Source organism: Columba livia, chromosome 15 (assembly GCF_036013475.1).
Source record: "Columba livia isolate bColLiv1 breed racing homer chromosome 15, bColLiv1.pat.W.v2, whole genome shotgun sequence".
Classification (NCBI taxonomy): Eukaryota; Metazoa; Chordata; class Aves; order Columbiformes; family Columbidae; genus Columba; species Columba livia.
This window is the reverse complement of record NC_088616.1, coordinates 15034786-15058060: the sequence shown is the minus strand read 5'-3', so window position 1 is coordinate 15058060 and position 23275 is coordinate 15034786. Positions and strand designations below refer to the sequence as shown.

General features: G+C 49.1%; 2 protein-coding genes and 1 long non-coding RNA gene across 4 annotated transcripts; 1 reads left to right on the top strand and 2 right to left on the bottom strand.

The window, feature by feature from the left end:
* Positions 1 to 386: 386 nt before the first annotated feature.
* LOC102084218 (galanin receptor type 1) lies at positions 387 to 3787 on the bottom strand. Of its 2 annotated transcripts, none has more exons than XM_065031469.1 (2): positions 3293 to 3787; positions 387 to 2886 (listed from the first exon to the last, which is right to left on the bottom strand). In XM_065031469.1, the coding sequence occupies exon 2, from the start codon at positions 2790 to 2792 to the stop codon at positions 1467 to 1469; it is 1326 nt and encodes a 441-aa protein (XP_064887541.1). In that variant the 5' UTR covers positions 2793 to 2886; positions 3293 to 3787; the 3' UTR covers positions 387 to 1466. The 2 variants fall into 2 exon arrangements, with proteins under 2 accessions (XP_064887541.1, XP_064887540.1); XM_065031468.1 differs by having other exon boundaries at positions 3345 to 3787.
* Positions 3788 to 8790: 5003 nt separating this feature from the next.
* LOC110360201 (uncharacterized) lies at positions 8791 to 23116 on the top strand. The gene is made up of 3 exons (XR_002415952.2): positions 8791 to 8975; positions 9091 to 9197; positions 18347 to 23116. It is a non-coding gene; the product is annotated as an uncharacterized LOC110360201 (long non-coding RNA).
* GRIFIN (galectin-related inter-fiber protein) lies at positions 14349 to 17455 on the bottom strand. Its single transcript, XM_005504513.3, has 4 exons — positions 17360 to 17455; positions 15798 to 15877; positions 15541 to 15703; positions 14349 to 15113 (listed from the first exon to the last, which is right to left on the bottom strand). Exons 1-4 carry the CDS (start codon positions 17369 to 17371, stop codon positions 14949 to 14951), a joined length of 420 nt encoding a protein of 139 aa, XP_005504570.1. The 5' UTR covers positions 17372 to 17455; the 3' UTR covers positions 14349 to 14948.
* Positions 23117 to 23275: the final 159 nt, after the last annotated feature.

Below are 23275 nucleotides of genomic sequence, written 5' to 3'. Positions count from 1 at the left end.
ATATCATTCCTTTGTTCAGTAATAAAAAAAAGCCCCCAGTCATCAAAAAGTCTGAGCTATTGAAGGCAAACTCCTCTCCCAGGAAAGCTGCTGCGTCCGTGCTGGGACTTGCCGAGAGCAGAGCCCGGCAGCACCCGGCGCTGCTACCCGAGCAGCCGGGACGCGGGCTCCCCCGGCATCGGGGGCGATGCGCGTCCCCTCACACTCAGCGTTGGACACAAACAGGGAAGGGGCAGATCTCTAGTTTCATTCCAGCCTTTTGGGTCTTTGTTGTAACTGTTTTGTATGTTTGGGTGGGGTTTTTTTGTGTGTTTGTTTTGTTTTGTTTTTCTCCCACTTCTTGCCTGGTCTGATGTATTTTCACGTTGAGCTCTTTGGGAGAAACGTTTCTTTTCCTTATGAATATAGATCCAGTTCTTAGCGCAACAGAATTCTCAAGCTTTAGTGAGGCCTTTTGATGCTAACATAATAAAAATATACAGTTTATTTATCAAAGCCTCCTTTAAAGGAGATGATGGAAGAAATAGGTTTTAACCTACTTCAGATCCTCAGGAAAGGCGAGCACTTTGATTCTCTCCTTCCCAGACAAATAGCATTGCCTTAGTTGATTCTGATTTTATTAGCTATAAGCCACTTTCCATTTTTATTTTCACATGCCATTGACTTTGTTTGGTACAGACACAGCTGAACAAGGGCTGGTTTTTCAAGTGCAAATCATGTTAATAGGTGTCCAGCTCTTTCCACTCCACTGCAGGAACATAGCTGTAAGAAAGAGAGCTGATGCCCAAAGAATATTTTCCTATTGCATTTCCTAAATCACCTCTGAGGCCACGTTATCCTTTCTGAATTCCCAAATGTGAAGTGGTGATGGTTGCTTTAGTGCTTCTGGCACTTTCTCTTCACATCAGGAGACTTCATTTGTGTGGAGGAGTGAAACAATACGATCAGACAATGAAATCTCAAGTGGTAAAGTGTGTGAAATTTTCCACTACTATTCCTTTTTATGATGCTGTTTCTAGCATTTCTTCACTGCTTGTAACTACAACTGATGGATTTGGAGCAGAGAGTGCCTCTTATCACTGCTCTTATCAGCACAGGGTGCACAGCAGCAAACAGTCAAATTGTTGCTGTATCCAAATGGCATCTCTGCATCCAGAGATGGAGCTGTGGGGAGAGCCCGCTTGTTGGGAAGTTGATCTGTCTAATTATGTGACTGTTGACTGGGCAACGGGCTACGCGTCTAGTTGTCCCTGGTGAAAATAATTTGTCTAAAAACTTGATCTGAGTTAAAATATGTCACCTTTTTCACTCGTTATTTGTTTCTTCCCCTGTCTCAGTATTTTTGAACTGGTGGTAGGTGTGATTAGAAGAAAGTTGTTTTCCATCATTAAAATATCTGTTTCAGAAAGGCCTGTAAAAAGTCATTAAATGCAGATGAGGGTGTAAGGTGCACTTCCTGAGCAGAATTACAAGGAAGTGTTCTCACTGGAAACAGTGTTCAGAGGTGGATGCTGGCAGGAGTTCAAGTGTCCACACTTGTTCTTATGGCCATGACTAGCCCGATATCTGCCCGTGGTGGGGGTGGTAGAATGACCTTTCCTTGCAGGGTCCATTGAACTCTGGTAAGAGAGCAGCTCTGGGACTGAGGAACGGGTTGTCCCTTCGGACAGGGAGAAGTTAAAGAGAGATACCATTCTTTGGTGGTATTTGCTCTTCATTTCCTTGGCTGACCTGTAGAGGTTTCCAACAAAGCAATAGCATATAGGGTTGAGGCTGGAATTGGTGAGGCCAAGCCACTGGGCAAAAGGTCTGAGCTGCAGGATCCAAGGAGGAGGAGTCACATCCTGCAAAGATTTGGGGATGTTGAAATCAATCCAGATGTCCATCAGGTAGACGGGCAACCAGGAGATAGCGAACAGCAGGACCAGGGCCACCACCATCTGCGCTACCTTCTTCCGGATCTTCAGCCTGGAGGCTGGCAGAGATCGGTTCAGGGCAGTGCTCTCCTTCAGCTGGCTGCTGCGGCTCCACAACCGGCGCACCGTGAGGAAGCAGATGACCATGTTGAACAGGACCGGCAGGCAGTAGAGGGCACAGAAGAGCAGAAAGTTGTAGGCTTGCTTGAGCCTCTCCTGAGGCCAAATCTCCCTGCAGATGGAAAACACCAGAGGCAAACCCTCCACCACGCCAATCTCATCCCGTTTGTTCATGAAGATGAGGGGCATGCATATCCCTGAGGACAACAACCACACCACCAGGATGGTGCTGAGAATCCTCTTCTGGGTGAAGAAAGACCGGGCGTTGAGTGGATTGTGCACACTGTAGTAGCGGTTCACGCTGATGACGGTCAGGCTGAGGACACTGGCGGAGACAGAAACCGCCTGGATGAAGGGCACCGCTCGGCAGAGAAAATCCCCGTACACCCAGGCTTTGTAGATGAGGTTGCCCACGGTGATGGGCATGCAGACACACACCACCATGAGGTCACACACCGCCAGGTTGATGAGGAGGCTGCGAGTGGCACTCAGGCTGGACACCCGACTCCGACGCTTCCGGGTGAGCACCCTGATGGACATGATGTTACCCACGAAGCCCACCACAAAGGACACGAGGTACATTGCCGTGAGGCTGATGGTGACGGGCTCCTTCACAAAGAGGAAGAGCATCTTCTCCAGCTCTTCCCAGCCCAGTTCCTGGCTCCCATTCCAGAGCCCGCCCTGTGTCTGGTTCTCCTCCTGCCAGAGCTGCAGAGGGTCGGGGGCAAGCCCGGGGGCGGGAAGGGAGGAATTCATGGCTGAGCCCCCCCCGGGCACCCCGGGTTAACGGGGCAGAGCCTGCAGCGCTGCCCCGAGCGCGCTTAGCATGTTTAGCTGAGACCAACCATGCCTGCAAAAGACGGTGCAGAGAGAAGGGATGAGCTCGGGCTCCTGGCAATGTTTTCCCTTCCCGGGGAAGGTGTCGGGTCAGAAATGGCTTCTCCGCAACTTATTTGAGAGGCGGCCGTGGGCGCTGGGGCGGGCTGGGCAGCGCTGCGCGGCTCCGCGGGCACCGACCGGGCAAGGGCGGCGGAGCCGGCCGGGAGCTCCGTGCCCGGCCGCGGGGACACGGCGCCTTCGGGGTCGGGGGGGGGGGGGTCGGAAAGACGAAAGGGGACCCCATCCTCCCTGAACCCCGTGTGAGCAGCCCCGGCCGCGATCTGCCGCGACTCCCCTTCCCCCCGGGAAAGTTGCGCGCCCCGCAGCCACGCTGCCGAACCCCGGTCCCGGGCTGCCCCCACACCCCGGGTTCCTACCCCCGGTTCCTCGGTTGTTCCCGGTCCCGCGGCGCGGTGCGGCGGCACTCACCGTGCAGAAGGCGGGCAGCGCCGGGCCGGGCTCCTCCCGCGGGCAGCTCCGCCGTGTGCCGGCAGCGCGGGGCTCCTGGCACACGAACACCCCCGAATTCCCCCCAACACACCCGCACCCCCAGCCCGGCGCCCACTCTGCGAGCGCGGCTGCCACCCGCGCGGCCCCCGCGCTCACACGCACACCCAGAGCGCTGCACACGCACACGGTCCTGCACACACACGCCCAGCCCTCTTCACAGACCTGTCCTACAACACACGCACACACTCCTGCGTAGCTGCCCGCAGCTCTGCATGGGGACCCCGACAGAGTCCCCGTCCCTACACAGCATCCCCCAGAACACACACACGCTTATAGACCCCCCCACAGGCACCCACGCACTGTGCGGATTCCCCTTGCAAACACTTGGCTGCACGGACCTTCCTACAGGTGCCCTGCACACCCCACCTCTGCACACACACACAAGCACCCCGCACATTCACGCACCACCCTCTTCTGTACCTCCTGTGTCCCCCCACCCTCTCCCACATCTCTGCATGTTCGCACCCTCTTTGCACTCCTCCCAGCGGGAGGCTCACATCCTCCTTGCACACGCAGGTACAGCTCAGACTTTGCACCCCTACATGCACACCCTGTGCACACGCACACGCCCCCCACTCTTGCCCTGCCCTGCAGAGAAGCGACCCCCCTCATCCCCTTCGCCGGGAGTACTGGCTGGGACTGGTCCCTGCCCGGGCCGGGCCGTGCTGTGCTAAACCGAGCCGAGCCGAGCCCACCGTGGTGCTGAAGGGACAGCTCCTCCTGGGCCTGGCAGGAGCGGGCAGGGAACGGGCAGGGCTGGGAAGGACCGGGCAAAGATGGGGAGAACAGGGCAGGGACCGGCCAGCGACTGGACAAGACCAGACATGGCAGGACAGGGCAGGACCGGGTAGGGACCAGACAGGCAGGGACGTGAGTACACCCCACCGGACTCTTTCTGATGTTCCCTCCTCTCCTGGGGGTTCCCTGGGCTCAGCTACAGCAGGGTAGGGAGGTACCCCAGCACTTCTGTGCTTACTTCTATTCTAACATCAAATCCACACTCATTCTGTACTCTCCAGCAGAGGCCGGTACGCCAATAGTTAACACCACAGCAGATGTTGGTGGGAACCACTCAAACAAGAAGTGCTCCAGAAAGAAACTTTTTGTCTTCTCTCTTAAACTGAAGGAATGGGGGAAATGGGTCATGGAATAAAGTCGCTTGCAAAAGTTGAAGGGCTTGGTTGGGAAACAAGGTTGGTTTGTAAAATGAAGCTTTTGACCAGAGGTGCTCAGATGATGCCAGTGAATCACAGGGCGGAATATTTGACAAGAAGAACTGATACCTCCGCCTGAGGTGTTTATTTTTTATTTTCTTTCTTTGCCTTCTCTGAAAGCGAGGTAACTAATGCAGCGCAGGTGGAGGCTGTTTGTCACTGGATGGTGAATGCCCTTGATTTCAACAGGAAATTCTCCATCCATTTTAGTCTATTTAGGTGAAAGAAGAAAGTAAATATTTTTGGTCAGGCTTACGTGAAATGAAAGAAAGATCAGCAGTGGAACCACATTTGTGGGGTAGGAAATGTGATCAGCTCTTCTGCATTAGAATGCATTTGCTTTAAGCATGTGACTGCTTATTCCCTTATAGTTTTATGTATGTGTATTTATAGATCTTCAGAGACAAACATCTTCTACAAACTAATTATAATGTGTTGCCCAGAGCACAAGGTACACATTATTCTATGCAGTGAAATGCATGGATACTCTCATGGATACCTAAAATCTGCTACAATTTCACAGCTGCTCCACAAGCAAATGGATCTGTTGCAAACAGGCAACTACACAGCCCAGGGTCAAAGCTGGCAATTGGAAATCTCCATGCACCCAAGCCCTTGCCAGCCACTGCCCAGCCTCCCTAAAGCAGACCTGTCATTACACACAGAAAACCACAGAATGGGGTGTTTAAGTCAACAGTTTTAGTAGGGCATTAACAGAATACAATAGAAAAGAGTGAAGAATTGTGCCAGGGCTCTTTGAACGTATTTTGTCTGGATAGTCACCTTCCAAAGGCTCAAGCTCATAAATACAGTTGGGTTCTTTTTTTTTTTTTTTTTCTTTTTCTCCTCATGCACTTTATTTGTAACCTGCATGATTTACTGCTAATGAACCTTTAGACCTTAAAATATTAGGCTAGACTATTAAGTTCATCAGTGGTTCAATATAATTAGGATGAATCTGCTTTTGTATCCGTTGACACAACTCACAAATGCCAAGTCATCTCTAACAACAAATGACAAATCTATATGCTGTGTACAGCTGGGAGAGAGGACAAGGGCATTGATTATAATGAGTTAATTGATTCTAACAAGTTCAAAGTCACCAAATAACTCAAGATGGGGAACATCCAACAAAAAAAAAATGCAATATCCTTTTCACATTGGTTCCCGTCTTACGGAACACCTTTGGCATGGAAGCTAAATAAATCCCACTGGAGACACGAGCCATCCTTCACCAGCAAGGGTAATGAAGTGGGCTCTGCTTGTACAGCAATGTACATCAGAAATAACCCACTGGTCTCACTGGAGTTCCAGCTGTGAAGAACTGACCTGAGAGGAGTAAGTCAGCTGCTTTGGGACTCCGCCAGAGTCTCAGAAAAACTCACATCTCCCAAGCCTGCTACTGCTGCCCAATCCCACTCTGCCCACTGCACGCCAGACTCGCAGGACAGGGTAAATTTAGCATAGCTGTCTCAGCACATCTCCCTGCTCCTGCTGCACCGCGAGCTGGGTGTTGCACAGCCGCAGTGATGCTCTGACTGTCCCAGACCCAAGATCTGGTGCAAGTTAAGGAAACCTCAAGGCTTTTCCAGCTTATGCTGTGACCAAATGGACCGTCTCCTGGAGAGTGTGAAGGTGGAGCAATTCCTCTGGTTGTGCATCTGCTTACATCAGCTCATTCTCCCTGCTGAGTACACAGGGCATGGTTTAGCGGCTGGGCTCTGGGAGGGGTATTCTCCTTTGCCAGTGCCTCCCCATGGGGAAGGCACACTCCTGGGTGGACCCACCAGAGCTGTGTCCTTGACATGCTGCTTGCTGGCTAGCACCTAACCAAAGGACACTTTTGTTTCTTAGCTTTCTTTCAGCGTGTATCCCAACATGCCTGATGTGTCTCATCTGCTGCAGTTTGATCAGAAAGCCTGTTTTGAGACAATGAGATTAGAGGATGCAGCTGCTTTTCCCCACACTGGGCTTGCCCAGCAGATTTGTGGGGTGGGGTCTGCTCACTTCACAGAGATAAAACAAAATTAGGGCTTGGCTCAGTCAAGTAGGGGCTCTATTGGTGCTACTGGGATGGACTGTCCAGGGGTTGTTTGTGTTTGGGAAGAGATGGTGAGCTGGGAGTGCACCCCAGCTTGATATGTGGGGGCAACACTGAAATAATTTCCCACTGGTTTTGCTGGGTGATGCTGGTTGGACTGCCCTTGAAAAGCACTGGCTAAACCCCAGCCTTGTTGCCACTTAACCCTTCTGCCCTTCACAAGTTTTTGACTGATGGCATGGAGATGGGAGGACCTTGGGGTCAGGGAGGCTCCCTGAGCCCTCACACTGGCCCCATGCTGTGCACACTCTGCCCCCCACCTGGCTGCGGCTGCAGCCTGGGGGCGTCTGTGTGAGCATTTATGGTGCTTTATATAAACAGGAGTAATATGGAACTTGTCTCTCTGTGTCTCTCTTGCATCAGGAGGAAGTAACAGCATCGTTGTTTGCTAACTTGTATTGAACAAAAAAAGGTGTCCGTTCTTCTCTGGGCCATTTTCTCACAGATCTCTAACGCAGCAACTAAACTCCCCAAATCCTGGGTGCCACCAGTTTGGGGGATCTCTGAGCGGCTTTGCCGCTCCCTCTGCTGGTGGTTGCTCTGTCCCTGTGCCACCGCTGCTCCGGCACCGCGGTTTCAGTGGGGACATGGGTTATTTCTGGCACTATGGTCCGTGTCCTCGGCATAGCTCTGATGTTACGTTCCCTGATGTCAGCACGTTGACGGGGCTGTGAATCCAGGAGGAGATAAGAGGCCAATGCTGCACACAAAGACAATACACAGAAGATGCCGAGTGCACTTCAGGTTCTTTGAAAAGAAAATCATAAACCAAATGAAAAACATCTGGGAATCAATGTTTGTTGTTTGTAATTACTTTTATGAGAGTGAAAACCTTTCTTTTCCCACTATTCTTCCCTCTTAATCAAAGAATGAAACATTTAAACTATTCCAAGTGTCCTTTGGAGGATTTCAAATGGAGAATGTATGCATTTTTATGCCTGAGAATATGCACCAAAGTCTGTTTTCACAAACAGATACGTGCCAAATTCCTTATCTTCTGTGCTTTTTATTGGAAGCCTCTTAGATTGAGTGCTACAGAAATGTAGTGGCTGAAATAAAAAGATAATTTCATACAGAAGAATTTGTCTGATATGATGTTCACTCGCTCAAGAACAATGAAACACTGTATTGGTGTTAGTGTGATTGAAAATTCTGTCTTTCAGATATCTTTGCTTTTGATCTGTGCAGAAGTGCAGGCAAGTAGCAGGCTGGGGAATGTAGGAATGAACACGCTCCTGCAGGGACTCTGCTTGGAACCAGGACCACACCAAGTGAATTTGACCCTGTCTCTTTAGAAGGAGAGTCACTAATTAGAGATGTACTGCAGAACAAAGTGGTGGGTTGTTTGTTGTTGGTTTGGTTTTTGTAAACGCAACATCAGTGCTGTGGATCCCTAATTCATTGCACAAATGTACAGACAAGATTTTGAAGCGATACTGAAGCACTAAGTCAAGTCTTCCAGAAGTGAAGTCAGGACTTAGGTGATGCGGAATCTGACGTACAAAACAACCATCTAATGCTGCATCCAGCCCTTCTGTCCTCTGAGCTGTGATCCAGGGTTGGTTGAAGCAAAGGTGGGATTTCCTCCATGTCCATGTTTTGTGGAGTGGCCTCACCCCCTCGATCAATACAGACACCATCAACCTGGGGAGAAATAATTAGAATCAGACTGAAAGTAAAGCCTAAATCAAGCAGGTGTGGTAATTGAGCAAAACTGGTGGTCTGACCAGGTTTGTGGAGCTCCATTTCATCCTGTTGTAACTCCAGCAGTCCATGCAGTTTTCCACTGATACAACTGAGAAGGGAGGCAGATAAAACAATATTAAGAGCAGGGGCTGCCAAGGCAGTCAGTCCTCTATCCTTCTGCCCAATTTGCATAACAATGTTGCTTCCCTAGTGCTCTGTATCCAGGTGCAACAGGCTAATAAAGAGCTTTTTAGATTACAAAGCTCTTAGGGCTCCATCAGCTGATTGCCATCTGGGGGAAGTCTCTGACAAAGGCTTTAAATTTGCCACTGTTTGCCTCTTCCCAGCTGCAGAGGCTTGTCGAGGGGAAATGGAGGAAGGAAGGGCTGTGAGAAAAGCCCTCTCAGGGCCCAGATCTGCTAGTGTCAGGGAGGGGATGAAGATGGTAGAAAATACAACAGGAGGGAGTTTGTCTTTCTGAGCAAGATTATTTACTCTCAGCCTAGGTGATACTTTGCAGGTAGCCGTCGCAAAACAGATGCTCCTGGGGTGAGGTTGCAGTAAGAATTGTTATTATTATTGTTAGAACTCAAGTATGTTTGCTTGGTGAGCAAGTGTTATGTGTTTAAAAATAAGCTTTCCTCTATTTTGTGTTCCTATTCAGGAAATCTTTAGGATTTCTGCTGGGTGGATTCAAGACGGCATCAGCTTGGAAAGATGTGATGCTGGGTCTGAATGCACTCCAGCGCCCTGTTCTAGTCTTCTGACAAGGTAAGGGGAAAAAAACCAACCCAACCTGGGAGCTGTGATTTATTTTGCGCAGCTTTTTAGAAGGAATCTCCACAACTAGTCATAGAAAATCAGGCAGGCAGAGATTTTGAGAGGTTGTTGAAGTTTGTCGGGATCATTTACAAACTTTTCTCTCTACTGATAATGCTTCACCTCTCTCTGTGCAGTGACTTGTCTAGAAAGACTTGGGCAATTTACTGGAACTGCAATCGCTGCCCTCTCATCACCACTGTCTGCGTCTGTCTTTCTGCTTCCAATGTGTGTTCACAGCACCTTCAAGAAATGAAAGCTGACAGTAGCTGGTGTTTAGCTCAAAGGTGGGGGTTAGAAGGTGAAATAGATGCATCTCGCTTTTACTTCCAATTTTTGAAATCGGAAAGCTTTTTGTGCGATAAATCACACAGCGATTGCTAAGCCTTTCTTTGGACAGATGGTGTATCAAGGAAGGGGAAGAAAATGAAGGGATGTTGGTGGCTCTTTGATCATTGTTTGGGCTGGAGCATAAAAGAAGCTAGAAAAATGCTGATTAGCAGCTGAGACCACAGCAATGATACCTGTGTACAGATGAATGGAAAACCCTTGGGCTAATGAGCTGCTCAGCAGCCTGGTCCCTCATTTCAGACACAGGCCTGGCTCATCTGTGTGACCTGGGCTGTGCAGGGTTCAACATAGAGCCTGCTGGCTCATTAAGGCTCTGGGCAACACCTGATGGATCACAAACAGTCCAGCCAAACTTACCCACTGGCTACATGGGCAGGAGCTGCAGGGGCAGAGCAGGAGGCTGGAGGCTGAAGTGTCTGGTTCTCTCCTTCCCTTTCTGCTCTGCTCCTTTCCTCCATGTGCCTCTGTTTCCTCACCTGCACGGCTGGTTTGTCATACTTCCTTCTTTTTATAGTTTATTTGTATCCCCATAGTTTTAAAGTGCTTTATAGGACCCAGACAGCCTTATGATGGTATGACGGTGCAGAGAAAGCATCCTCATAACCATAGGCTGTTGCCTTGTGCTCTGGTAAAATCAGAGATTTGGCCGGCTCTGTTGGTATAGCTTGAAGAAATAATGTGAGAGGTTGCATCTAGCTTTGGCAAGCAGGTCTTGAACAGACTGTGGAACTGGAAGGCGAGCAAAATTGTACATCAGACTAATTTCTGTCACTGTTTCCTTAAGCAGCAGTGATATACAGTCATACAGCTGCCATATAAAGCGATACCATCAGCTTTCAATTCTTCAACCTTTAGGCCAGATCCTTTCTTTCAGAAAATAATCCCTCTCCAGCCTGCATTTAGTGTCTGCAGCTGGTACCTGCCACCACACACGCAAGATCAGGGCTGGGAGGTGTACTTTCCTATCTGAGCTGGCTCTGGATGGGGATGCTGTGAGTGGAAATGGTTTTATGAAGCTCTTTTAAAGGCAATAAAAGAAATATCCCTCTGCTTTCCAGCAGAGGCTCCTTTCTAGCTGCAATCTGAGGCTGCCTAATGCCTCAGAAGTGCCTCTTCCCAGATAAAACTGAGAGTTACTCCTCCTTTCCTCTTGTTTTGCTCATGCTCTTCAGAAATATGCCGAACATTTGCCCTTTATGTTCCTCAGTGCTGCCAGCTAACACCTGTGACTCCTGAGCATTTAGTGGGTTTGACAGCCCATGTTGTTGAATAAGCAGCCTCTTGGATAAAGGCGTAGAGGTGTAAGGAAGAAAGTCAGTACTGATAAGCTCTGTGCTTCTGGCAGATATTTCTGTGGCGAAGTGTTGGGAAAACAGAGACCTTGGAGGACCTGGGAAGTTAGAGATGCCATAGACTTGGGTCCATGATCACTGACCTGCCCCACGACACAGTGGTCAATGGAGAGGTGAAGCTCTCTGCGGCAGCCCAGCTATTGTCCATTAGGAGATGCTCATGGGGGCACTGAAATGGGAGGAGAAAGGGAATTGCTAGTTAAATGCTTAACGATTGCCCCCCTTCTGCCCCTCATCACCAGAGCTGCTCTCTAGCCATGAGTAAGTAGCTAAACCTCCAGCGTCAAAATTTGGTGTGTTTGTTTGGCTTGTGGGGATTAATTTGTTGTTGTGTGTGGGTTTTTTTGTTTTGTTTGCCCTTTTTTTTTTTTTATGGGGTGGTCATGTGAAAAAAAGAATTAATCAAGTCAGAAAGTGAGTATGAGGCAGATGCAACCTGCATGACTTTCTCCTTTGTGCTTTCCTGTAAGTCTTTCCCACTGCATTGGTGACAAGCCCTTGCCCTTTCTCACGCTGCCTTTGCTATCTCAAAGCAGCACCCTGTGTCTGATATTCAACTGTCCCTTGCTAAGGCTCTCAGAGACAGTGTCACTCAGTCTGATGTCTCCAGGCTGCTGCTTTGCTGATGAGATGTGACTGTTGCTGATGTGGGAGCCGTTTGCTCACCAACTCATGAGGAAATTGCTGGTGTTTTGCTGCTGGGGTACGTGATGATTGCCAGCAGCACCAGCGACACCCAGGAGTGCTCTCTGCTCAAGCATCAGCAGGTGCTCCACAGGAGATCTGCACCACTATGACACTGCCAGAGGGGACTTTGGCCCTGGGAGTCCAGGCACAGCTTGAGCACGAAGGATTGTGAGCCTGATTTTCCCCTCACTGAACTGGGGGTAAGCCAGAGCATTTCACTGAGCTCTGCAGATCCAGCCCAAATGAGGAGAATCAGTGGGAAAGGCAGAGCCCGCATGGGAGGTCATCACCTCTCCTGGCTTTGCCTCCTGAGGGACGTCTCTCAGGTGTCCCTCACCATTTTCCATGAGCTTTAAGGGCAGAAGCTGCTGCTTTATTAGCAGATCCTGCCTAGGACAGTCCCAATCCTGTCACACAATAATTGCTCTCTGGAAGCTTTTCAGCCCAGCTCCTGTGCTGCACTTGGCCACAGCAAAAATACTGAGCTTGGTCTTTAGGCTGGCCAGTGAAACGCTGGTCCCTCCCAGAGCTGCAGCAGCCGCCTCTGCTTCTTCCCCTTCAAAGGCCTCCAGCTCTTCAAAAATATCCCTGGGCAGGAGCTTGTTTCCATCAGTTCCCTCCCCTGTTTCAAACCCCAGGTCTTGAATCAAAAGGTTGGTTAAAATCTGGAAAAAGGACTGATTTGTTCCTTTTGATCACCTCCAATAGCAGCAGGCAATGCCTCTGCACAAGTCTGATGTGCCATCCCCCTCCTGAGAATTTAATTAACTGTCATAATTGTGGGGCTTCATTTTTCTCTGGAGTTTCCCCCTCAAGGGACAAGTGAGGGTCACACACTTTGAGGGCATCTCTCATTCCCCATAAAACTGTGCAGAACAGCTATAAACAGGCAGCCCTGGAGTCTTCCTCCCAGAAATGCTCTGCAGCTCCCCAGATGTCTCTTGCTCTGAAGACCCCTTCACCCTGGGGAGTGTTTTGGCTGGAGGATTCAGCAGATGAAGTCCTGAAGCCAGCAGCAATTCTGTGAATGTGTCAGGAGGGACTGGGATCTCCTGGTGTGGGTGGTAACAGAGTGAGATCAGCTGCTGACAGGAGCTGGGGGGAATGTGTTTGGGAGTCAGGACATAACCTCTGCTGCTGCCTGATTTATTTTGTGTTTGTAGCATCTCTTTATTTACACTTGAAATATTTTTTTTCCCTTGTTTGTCTGTGGTCCTTTGTGCTTGGTTCTGGAAAACAATGAAATTGTGGTGTATTTTCTTCAGCAGTGGCTATTGATGGAGTTTGCAGACATATAAGTACAAAGTATTATCCTTATAAATAACTTCATCGCTTTCCCTCCATGAAAAATGATCTGTCTCTATCATTCCACGAAGAAGCCCAAATAAAAAGAACAATTTATTTCAAATGCGGTTCAGCATCATCAGATGCATGACACGGAGATCCCAGCAGATTTTGTGTTTGTGCCTGTTTTACTGAAGAGATAACTATAAGAGTAAAGTTTCTTGAACCCACGAGTTACATCATGACCACCAGAATTTGAGCTGACCCTCTAGTCCTGGGGGTGATGGATTTACTCCAGGTCAGAGGAAGCTGCACCAACTTCAACCTTCTTGACTTGCAAACAAGACTGTGGCTGTTTCCAAAATGTATTTTGTGTTCTTTTTGGAGGAAGGAGGTACCATTGTGGGACTATTTTGTGTTTTTGTTGTGTGCTTTGCTGTAGGAACAGGATGATTTCCAGTTGGTGTTCTTTATGGCCTGGAAAAACATTATAAACTTTTTAGCAGGCTCATAAATGTTAAATTTGGAGCATCCTATGTTGTGGCTGGCTATGTGGTCGCCTCTTCCTCATAAGTCCTTGAAACTATAAATAGAGGGAAGAGTTTGCAATGGCCAATTTAAGCAGTGAGAATTTCTCCTTGATGGAAAGGGCTGGCAAGGCAGGATCATCTTTGCCTTTTGCATCAGGAATGTGGTCTGTCCTATGTCTGAGGAACAAAGGAGTGATTTGGGGGCAGCTGTAATTGCGTTTTCGGAGTGAGTTCCCGTTCAGATTTAACACTGTGACATTATGCTTTTTATGATGCATGTAATTAAAACAAAGTAAAAATAACATCTTTTAGCCTGCTGTGGCCTGGTCAAGGAGTTAGAGATATGCTGTGCTACAAGGAAGAGGGTGGAAAAGAGAAGAGGGTGCAAGAGACAAGACGGCTGCTTTGAAAAACAACTAAAAAGGAGGAGAGAAGGAAATGGGAAAGCAGAGCAAGGAGAAAAAACAGAGGTTATCCACAGGAATAATGGCATTTTGTTCATTCCAAACTTTTATCGTAAGTTCTAACCCCTGATTTACTCAGATCTTTGGAGTCCAGTTGCATTTCTGGTGCATGATGAAAAACCACATTCTTTTATGTGTTTCTTTAAGCTTTTGCCCTTTTCTGACCCACTACATCACTCTTGGGGTCTGCCTAAGAAGCCTGGAGCTGGCAGGACTCAGGCTGAGCAAACATCTCTCTGTTGGTTAAAGGAATTTCTGGAAATATCTTCCAAGTTGAATCTTATCACCCTGATCTGCCTACATAGAACCTTCATTTCATATTAGCCCTCAAAACAAAATTGTAGCATTTTCCCATGTCCTTATTCATGCCAGGTGTCTAGAGATTTGCAGGGAATAAAAAACTCGGTTGATCTACCCAGTGAAGGACACTCCAGCAGTGTTTTCCGTATTGGATTTTATTGGCAAATATGGCAGCATTTTTGCATTTAGCTCCTGGAAAGAAAAGTGCTTTTCCACCCCTAACACCCATACCCATTGCATCTTTCACCACACAACCAGCTGAGGGCTAGTGCTAATACACACCCTACTCTTGGGCAAACACAATTTCTGGGGTAGCATTCAGGTGTCCAGACTACTTGAGGTGTTTAAAAGGCATTTAGATGAGGCTCTTAGGGACATGGTTTAGTGCTATGTTAGGTTAGGTTATGGTTAGACTCAAAGATCCTGAGGGTCTCTTCCAACCAAAATGATTCTATGATTTGTCAGGTTGTCCAACAGCTAAGATAAGACCTACAAAGCCCATTGTGCACCTCAAGGCATAGTAGGGACAGAAGGTCTTTGATCTGGACTGCAGTTACTGACATGCATTGGTGGCGTACGATGGGAATGACCATCGCTTCCACTATAAGGACATATGCATTGCTATCTCCCTGACTGGTGACTGTATGTGTTGGGTGGGGAAGGGGAGGAGATGGTCTCCAGCTGGATCAGGAGCTCAAGAGGGGATGGTCTGTGAAACTGTCCCAACTTGGGTCTCTAGTAAAGGTCTCGTTTGGTGATTTCCACTGACGAAATGGCAATATCATTGAGAATCTGCAGCTTGGTGATGGACGAAAGCTGCTTCTGGCGATGCTTGTACTGTAGTATTTTGTTTTCATTGATAAAAATGTGAAAGTAGTCTTGGTCAGAGTAGATTTCAACCTGAAAGAGAGATTGTGTTAGGTTCGTTATGCTGCCATCATGTCAGTGAGTGCCCAGATCTGGGTACAAACATGCTGCCAGAGCTGGCACACGCTGCTCATCCCTTCTTTGGGCAAAAAGGAGAGAATAATTGAGCTTCTGCTTTATGATAGCAGAAATCTGTGATAATTCAAAGTTTAAATTGAAAACAAATACAGCATCCAGGAATTAGTGCTGAGGCTCTGCATGTTTATGTCAGACTTGGGTGTAAATCAGCAGCAAAATCAGGGGACAATGGAGATATTAAGAGGGGATGGAGCCGGAGAGGGGGTGTCACTGTTTGTGGTGCTGGCAGGGAAGGCAGGGCTAGAGCCAGGAGGAGGACCCTCGTATTGGCTTTGTCACTCCTGTCCTACCCAAGGAGACCGGTGGGGTGACACAGTGTTACCTGGAATGGCTCCATTGCCTCAAAGGGGAAGGTGTTAATAATCTCTTCCTTCCCCCAGCAGTTGGTGAGGAAGGAGTTGCAGATGATTCTGGAGCTGGAGAAGTGGGGGTTAAAATGGAGAGCGATTTGGTCCCCGGGGTCACAGAGCAAATTAATTTCAAACCTAAGATGGTGAGAGAAAGAAGTGATGGAGAGCCGTGGAGCGATGCTGCTGGCTCTCACGAGGCAGGAGAGCTGCGAGCGGAGTGTGTCCTTACATGCTCGTACTGGAACTGGTCTCGCCTTTAACCACGATGCTCCAGCCGGGACATATCCCCTCTGGGTACAGGGCCTCAAACTGTTGGTGACAGTGAAGCGTGGCAAGGTGGGAGAGATGCACAGCCCTGCTCATTTCTTACACTTCTCCATATTTCTCACCCTCTCTTTATAGTCTCTATTCTCCCCGTTTCCCATACAGGCACACTCTCTGCCTCTGCCTTCTTCTCACTCCTCAATAATCTCAGGGCCTCTAAATTGATAAGAAATGAAGCTGCAACATCCAGTTGATGAGGTGGGATTTGCTGTGCCCAAGGTCTTTTGTAAAGAGCTGGGTGGAATCAGGGAGCAAAAATTAAAGAAGGACCTGAATGCCTTCATTGTCAGCAGGACAAAAGGATGCTCTGCTCCTCTTCCTGCCTGAGCAATACAAAAATCTAAAGCAGAAAACTTTGCTTTGAAACAGAGTGAGAAAGACAAGAACTGATCAAAGAATGGGCATAATGTGGCATCCAGCCTGTCCTCATCTAGTGTTAGAGTGGTAACTCTTCCCACGAGCTCCTGCCTTATCCCCTGTTCCACCTCCTACCCACATCTCCAAGGTTAAACTTGCAAAAAGTGAGCTGGAAAATGTTCCTTTTTGAATAATTAATAGTTTTATTAAATAACTCATTTTAATAAGAACTGCTTGCCATTTCACCCCACTGGTGTGGGTTTTTTTTTTTTAGGACTTTAATGATCTTGCATTTCTGAGCATCCTCCTCTCCCAAACTTATTGCTCACACTGGAAAAATCTCTCTGGCCTTGGCATCTCCATTGCCAGCTGCATGCCTGCCTCTGCCTCCCTGTAGCTCAAGACTTTCACTCCACTGTTTCACTCTTTCTGCCATGATTTCCCATTTCCAAGGCATTTTGGGGGTATGCACATTTTGGGGCAGGAGCTGAGACATGGCGATGGCCCATCTCATGCCTGGCTAATTTTGCAGGGTAGTTTGGACATCAAAGGCTCTGACCACACCAGTGTTCACCCCTGTAAAGCACGGAGGGCTGATGGAGCTGACAGTACGGTTTCAAACAGCAAACGGTGATGGCAGCACCCAGGTTAGCCTTGCCTTGATCCTTAGCTTGTCATTGTTGCACACACCCCCAGCAAAAGCCACACCACACACACAGAAAACAGCAATTCCCTCTTTGCTGCCAGCTGTCCCAGCAGAGATGGATGGCAAAGCACAGATCTCCTCTGTCAAAGCGCTGGTTTTATCTTGGTCTCAGCTTAAACTCTGTGCTGCTACCAGGGCAGCATTACTCCAGACCAGCCCTGGCATAACTGAGATGAAAAATCTGTGCTATGATCTTTCCTAGAAAGCCACAAAGCTCTGAGCTTTGCAGTAGCCTGGACTGCACTGAATTAGAGGGGCCGCACCACAGGTAGCATGCCCACATCTTTCAGGATTTCTGCCTTTCTTATGCTCATCTGTGTCATTTTCCTTTATCCACCGCCTGATCCTGTGCTGTCACCCATCAGACAGACCAAGCTGTGCCAGACCCCGTCCCCACCACTTACCCGCAATGCCATCCCACTCGCCTGCCCCTGTGCCGCAGACCCTGCTGGGTGTGCAGCCAGAAGGGTCTATATAGGGACCACTGTCCAGGAGCCCACGTGTGCAGGGATTAGCGGTGACAGTGGGCTGCGGGCACGGCTGGGAGATGGGGAGCAGCAAATCCCACTGCTTGCCCAGCGGGGTCAGCCTGCTCATGCGTGCAGGGCTAATCCAGCCCCGCTGCTGCCCACACAAAGGCAGTGATGGCTGGGCAGTCCTGAGCTGTGACGTGATGGAGCTGGTGTGGGGCAGCGACAGGGCGGAGGGGCATCAGGCTGTTTATCTGGGGGGGCAGATGTGTTTAATGCATGAAGAAAGGATGACGACTTCCAAAGCTGGGGGAGATACTGGGAGTGAGGTCCAGAGAGAAAGCAGATAACAAAGGAGAAATGGTGGCTCCTACAGGGACTCAGCTTCACCCTGATCAACAGATTTCTTTTTCTCCCTGTTTTCCTTTTTGCTTACTCTTTGTGGGTCAGAGCCTGGCCTGAAATGAGCTGATGCAGCTTTGTCACAGCCGCATTTCCACCTCACGATGCCCTGGGGCCAGTGGAGCTTGGGATGCTGCTGTGCTGAGCTCAGCACCACCCGGCTCTGTGTTTCCCTTCCCTGCTGGGGACAATACAGGGATTTGGGAGCAGAGCAAGGGAGCCTTTGTCTGATATTTCCTGTCATGGAAAGGCACCAAGAAATGCGTAGTGATGAAACTAATTTCGGTGATGGGGGTTTTCATACTGACAGTCAGCATGTGCTAATGTACAGCTGCGCATCCCCCCATCCTTTATGGGGTAAATGCATTAAAAACAGATGCTGGCCACAACTTTGTATGCATGGGAGGCTGTGATGCTCCCTGGCTGGTCCTACAGGAATTCATGGCTTTCATGGTTAAAACCTCCTCACTGTAGGGACCACAGTGTTAATGTTATTTAATGTGTTTATTATATTTCCAGCAGATAAGAAGAATGAGAACTACTATCCCAGGCTCTGGTGCCCTTGGCAGATGATTAAAAATGCAATCCAGTGGACACAGAAGCCAACAGCCTCTCTCAGGGCTGAAAAAGCCAAGTCCCAGGCTGGGATTTGCCTGTTTGGACTCCAACAAAACCGAACCATGTGAAGCTGAGCTCTGCTGTGGTCTTCTTGCTCAGCTCCCTGCTCTCCAGGTACGATGTGCTGAGGTGGTGGTGACAGGGCCAGGGACATTCCACCCATCCTGCCTTGGGCTGCTGTAGGATGCTGGACATCGGCCTCTCCAATCTGTCCAGCTGCATGTCTCCTCTGCTTGTGGCCTGAACCCAAAGTTGTGTTTTCATCCCCCAAATCATCCCACCCTACTTGTTTCTCCTGCCAGCCAAGCAAGTGACTATGGGGATAAGGGGTTGCTTTTGAGATACGTACTGCGGTGGTGGGTAAAACCAGGCAGCAGTGCAGTCCTGCATGTAGGACAGGAGTGACTTGCAAACTAAATAATCGTGCCAAGTTTATTATAATTATGCTAATGAAATCAATGGACTGGGGAAAGCGTGGGCAATACAGTGTGGGTCAGTGGAAAAGGGTTGTCAGCCATTGGAACAGGCTGCCCAGATATGTGGTTGCATCACAATCCCTGAAGGGGTTCAAAAGACACATAGATGAGGTTCTTAGGGCTGTGGTTTAGTGGTGGACTTCAGTGTTGGGTTAACCATTGGATCTGATGATCTTCAAGGTCTTTTCTAATCAAAATGATTCTGTGATAACAGAGGACTTTGCCCAGCAAGTGGTGGTGGTGGCACAAATCCTGGCTCCTTTCTGTTCCCAGGGGCTGCACCTCATCCACATGGTGCAGAAAACAGTGTGAGTCAAAACCTCTAGAGAAGCTGTTGTAGCTTTTCATTTTGTCGCTTGTCACAAAGCTGTGCCCACAGCCTGTCCTGGCTGGGTGATGTCCAGGCCACACTGAGTCTCACTCCAGCTCCCGCCGCAGCCTCTGCTGGTGCCTCCACCAGCAACAGGCACGGAATTTGCTCCCTTGCTGCAAAAAGCTGCATCAGGCCAAGCAGCACTGGGAGTCACAAATCTGCCCTGGGGGAGAGCAAAAAAGTGCAGTGATGGCTGCTCTGGGGAGATTGGGAAGCTCTTGAGGAAAGAGAGAGAATATAATTTGCTCCAGTTTTGGGGGCAGCAACTTGTAAGATGCTCAGCACTTCCCAGAATTCAAGTCTTAGCTTCCTGTTAACGTTTCAGTGAGAATAAGAATAGTTGCTGGGGAAAGATGCAAACACATGTTTCACCAGTAAACGGTGCCCAAACACAGACTGTTTTACAGGTGCACCTTTATTTGCCTTCTGCCTGTTGTGCCATTGCTCAGAAGCCATTGTAGCATCTGTCTGTTTAGCAAGGAGGAAGGGACTGAAAATATGTTTAAAATCTCAGATGTGGAGGCAGGTGTTTAGCTCTGAATGCTGTGACTTTTCTCTCTCTGGTGATGGATGGGAAAGACCCAAACAAATAAACAAATGCACTGATTGTGAACCACTGGGATACAGAAAAGACAGAGTCAAGGTGGAGGGAGCCCGATGTAGGAAAGGAGACAATAACTTGATGGCTTGGTGAACTGCAGGGGATGCATTAGCAGACCTGCTTATGCATTTGCCAGCCATTTGGTCATACAGCCATCAGAGTTTGCACCTTTCCTTAAGCTGTTATTATCTGTGTCCTGCTCTTGGTTGTTCACCCCAAAGTGTTTTTCCTGCTGCTCACAAAGTGGCAGAAACACTCAGCGAGGATCTTGGCACTGCATTTTCCCATGGGATTTTTTCATGCAAAGCTCCCCTGTGCTACAGCGGCTGCATTTCTGGATGTGTGATTATTTCCATTAGTCTCTAGAGGTCTCCAAACACACAGCCTGGACTTTCAGGACCTGAACATGGTGCTTGCCCCTGCACCACACACCATACATTGGTTTTTTCCTTGTTGCACTGCCTGGCTCTGCAGTTCACCCACAGCATGATGCTCTGGTTTCTGACACCTGCTCAGGTTTTACTGTCAGGTCTTGTAGGAAAGAGACGTCCATCCCATGATTAACTGAACAATGCCATTGGAAATTGCCCCAGGTGCCCTCTCCACATGTGTTGATCCATATCTACCTTGTCCCATCAGCCAGAAATATCAGCCCACAGCCTTAGCTGTGCCAACACCTGTGCTGTATATGTCCTCAGACATTATTGCACAGCCCTGTCTCCTATTAATATTCACCTATATATGTACTCACATATGTATAGCAGCCACTGAACCTCAGCGATATATACCCACTGAAGGTCTGTGATCACAAATCAACCCGCGTTCCTTAAACACACCAATGCAAACAAAACAGCCCAGTGCTCCTGGCCCACAGCCATGTGTGGCTGGTGGACTCGGATGTGCAAAGCTGCTTTAGTGGCTGGACACAGGGATGCAGGCAGAGCCGGGCTCCTCTTGGAATCACCCTTGGCCAACTCTCTTGGGACTAATCCAGGTACTTCCAGACATGTAGCCTTATGGAATAATTTAAGATTAAGCTGAGAAATCATGTATTTTTGGTGGTGGGCTCTAACCACCAGTTAGGCTGGGCACAGCAGCGAGAATGGAAGTGGTACCATTGCAAAATCCCTCACTTTTTCTTGCTTTGAACATCCTCATCCAGGCACCAACCACCACTTGTCTGGGGAGAGCACCGTGACTCCCTTTTCCAGCCCAAGGACTCAGGGCTTTTCCTCCACCTCTGCAGCTGGAGTGACTCACTGGCTTTCCTAAAACCCCATGCTCTTTTTTTAGGACAATAGCTTTGCAGGAAAAAAACATACCATAAAACAATAGCCTGGGTGCAAGCAGAGCCCCACGGACATGGCCCTCTGGCTGTGCTCCAGGTAGGCTCAGCTCTTTCTCGGAGGGTGGATCAGGATTACTCCAAATCCAGATGGGTCTACCAGAGCCTTCCCCACCACACCAAATCAGGGGCTGCGATTTCCCCAGCACATGCCTCTGTGTGAGGCTTCTCCAGACTTGCTTATCTGTCACTTGGCAGTATTTGTACCTCCTCCGCAGCCATTTCAGTTTCTCCAGGGAATTCCTAAAACTCCCCCATGCAATTGGGAATCAGTCCTCTGTTCCAGCTGTGCCGCCTCGAGAATGTGTTACCCTGAGAAGGGTTTTGATGCATGGCCTTGCCAGCTCATCCCGGTTCCCTTTCCCCCAGACCTACACCTCAGTGTTAATTCTCTGCTCCTGGTTGCTCAGCTTGGGACATCTCTCCAGTGCTGCTGTCTACAAGCAGCATCCAGGGACCGGCCATCTCAGTGCCATGTCAGGGCTGGATGGTAAAAATGCTCCTCCAGGCTTAGTGCTGGAGAAGAAAAAAACTATATATGGATGCAACTCCTTTGAGTTAAACCTTGGTGCAACAGGCTATGTTATATCTATATTTCTGCAATCTCACACTGCTGTGCTTTACGGGACTGGCCAGAAGAGGGCTGGAGACTCCAGGCAAATCCCTGAGACAAATGATAATCATAAGAAAAATCACACTTGGGTCTAACTCTAGGGAAGCCTGATGCAACACTTGCTGCTGCTCTGGGATAGGGTCAGCTCTGTAGTCTGCACCTCTGATACCTGCTTTAAAAAGAATTCATCCTCTCTGAACATGCATTGCAGAAGGAGCCCCTTGCATCTGCACAGCCTGAACACTCCAAGGCAGCTTGCTGCAGAGCAAGAGGAAAACATCACACCCTGCAAGGTGGCAAGAGAAACAGGGAGAAGGTAACACCCCCCGGCACACTCTGCCAGGTGCCAGACGGGTGTTGACTGAGCTTCATGCACCTTGTTGGAGTGCCAGCTCCACGAACGAGCCACTGAGCTGCTGGGAATGGCTTCTGTGTTGGTGGCTTGTAGGGCTGTTGCGTTTGTCAGATTTTCCATTCTTTGCCTGCTTGTTATCATGTCTTGTCACCCTCCCAGCTAGGCACTGGTGCTGCTGAAGGGGAGGCCATGTCCTCCCCATGGCACTCGTCTGGGCAGCTGCCGGTATGAAATCCTGCTTTTACACCTGTTGGCTGGCAAGTGAGAAAAGGAGCCTGGTTCTGTCCTGGCAGTGCTGTGAATGTGAATCTCTGTAAGCAAAATCTCTGCCTCTCGGTGCACTATTCCCCCGTGCTGGTGAAAGGGCAAGGCAATCCCAGCCCCACCGGCGCCGTGAAACAGCACAAGTGCAACTGAGGCCAAGCCAGGAGCCGCTGCTGTTCCCTGCTCAGGATTTCCCTTTCACGCGGCTTTGAGGAGCAGGGATGAAAGGCAAGGCAATGGAAACACAAAGCACATCTGGTTTATTTTATTTATGACTAGCCTCTGCTTAAAAGGAAACCAGCATTATCAGTTCCAGCACCCCCAGGTCAGATGAGTAAATGAAAGAGGAGGGTTTCGTTTATGATCTGGAACTCAAGTTTGCTCTTATATGGGCATCCCCACCAGGCATTGCTTGCTGCCACCTTGCTGCTACTCGTGTCACGGGGACGCAAGGCTCCAGCTGAGCCAGGGTCCTCCAGAGGTGAAAGGCACAAAGCAGAGAAAGTGGTTGAGCTCATGTTGGATCTACCCCTATCTCCTTGGCTCAGGGCAGCTACACGTGCTGCAACACAAACATCGCTGCAGCCAGCACATCCCAGCCGGTCAGTGCTCATACTTGCAGTGTTGTTATCCAGCCAGGCTTTGTGAACCATGACTTCATCGTTTCTTGCTCAGTTCCCTGGGAAGAAGGTGGTAAAACTATGTCAAAGCAGGTCCCGTTGCCCTCACCAGTGTCTCCAGCTGGAAAGGGGTGCTGGATTTGGGCACTGCTGGTGCTGGTCCTCACCCACTATCCCTGCTCC

Excerpts from the sequence above, each read along its gene's own strand:
- GRIFIN (XM_005504513.3), bottom strand. Across the intron at positions 15,704-15,797 it reads ACCAGTTCCAGTACGAGCAT|GTTTGAAATTAATTTGCTCT; the intron begins GTAAGGACACAC and ends TCACCATCTTAG. Across the intron at positions 15,114-15,540 it reads AGGCAATGGAGCCATTCCAG|GTTGAAATCTACTCTGACCA; the intron begins GTAACACTGTGT and ends TCTCTCTTTCAG.
- LOC102084218 (XM_065031469.1), bottom strand. The coding sequence starts at position 2,792 with ATGAATTCCTCCCTTCCCGCCCCCGGGCTTGCCCCCGACCCTCTGCAG.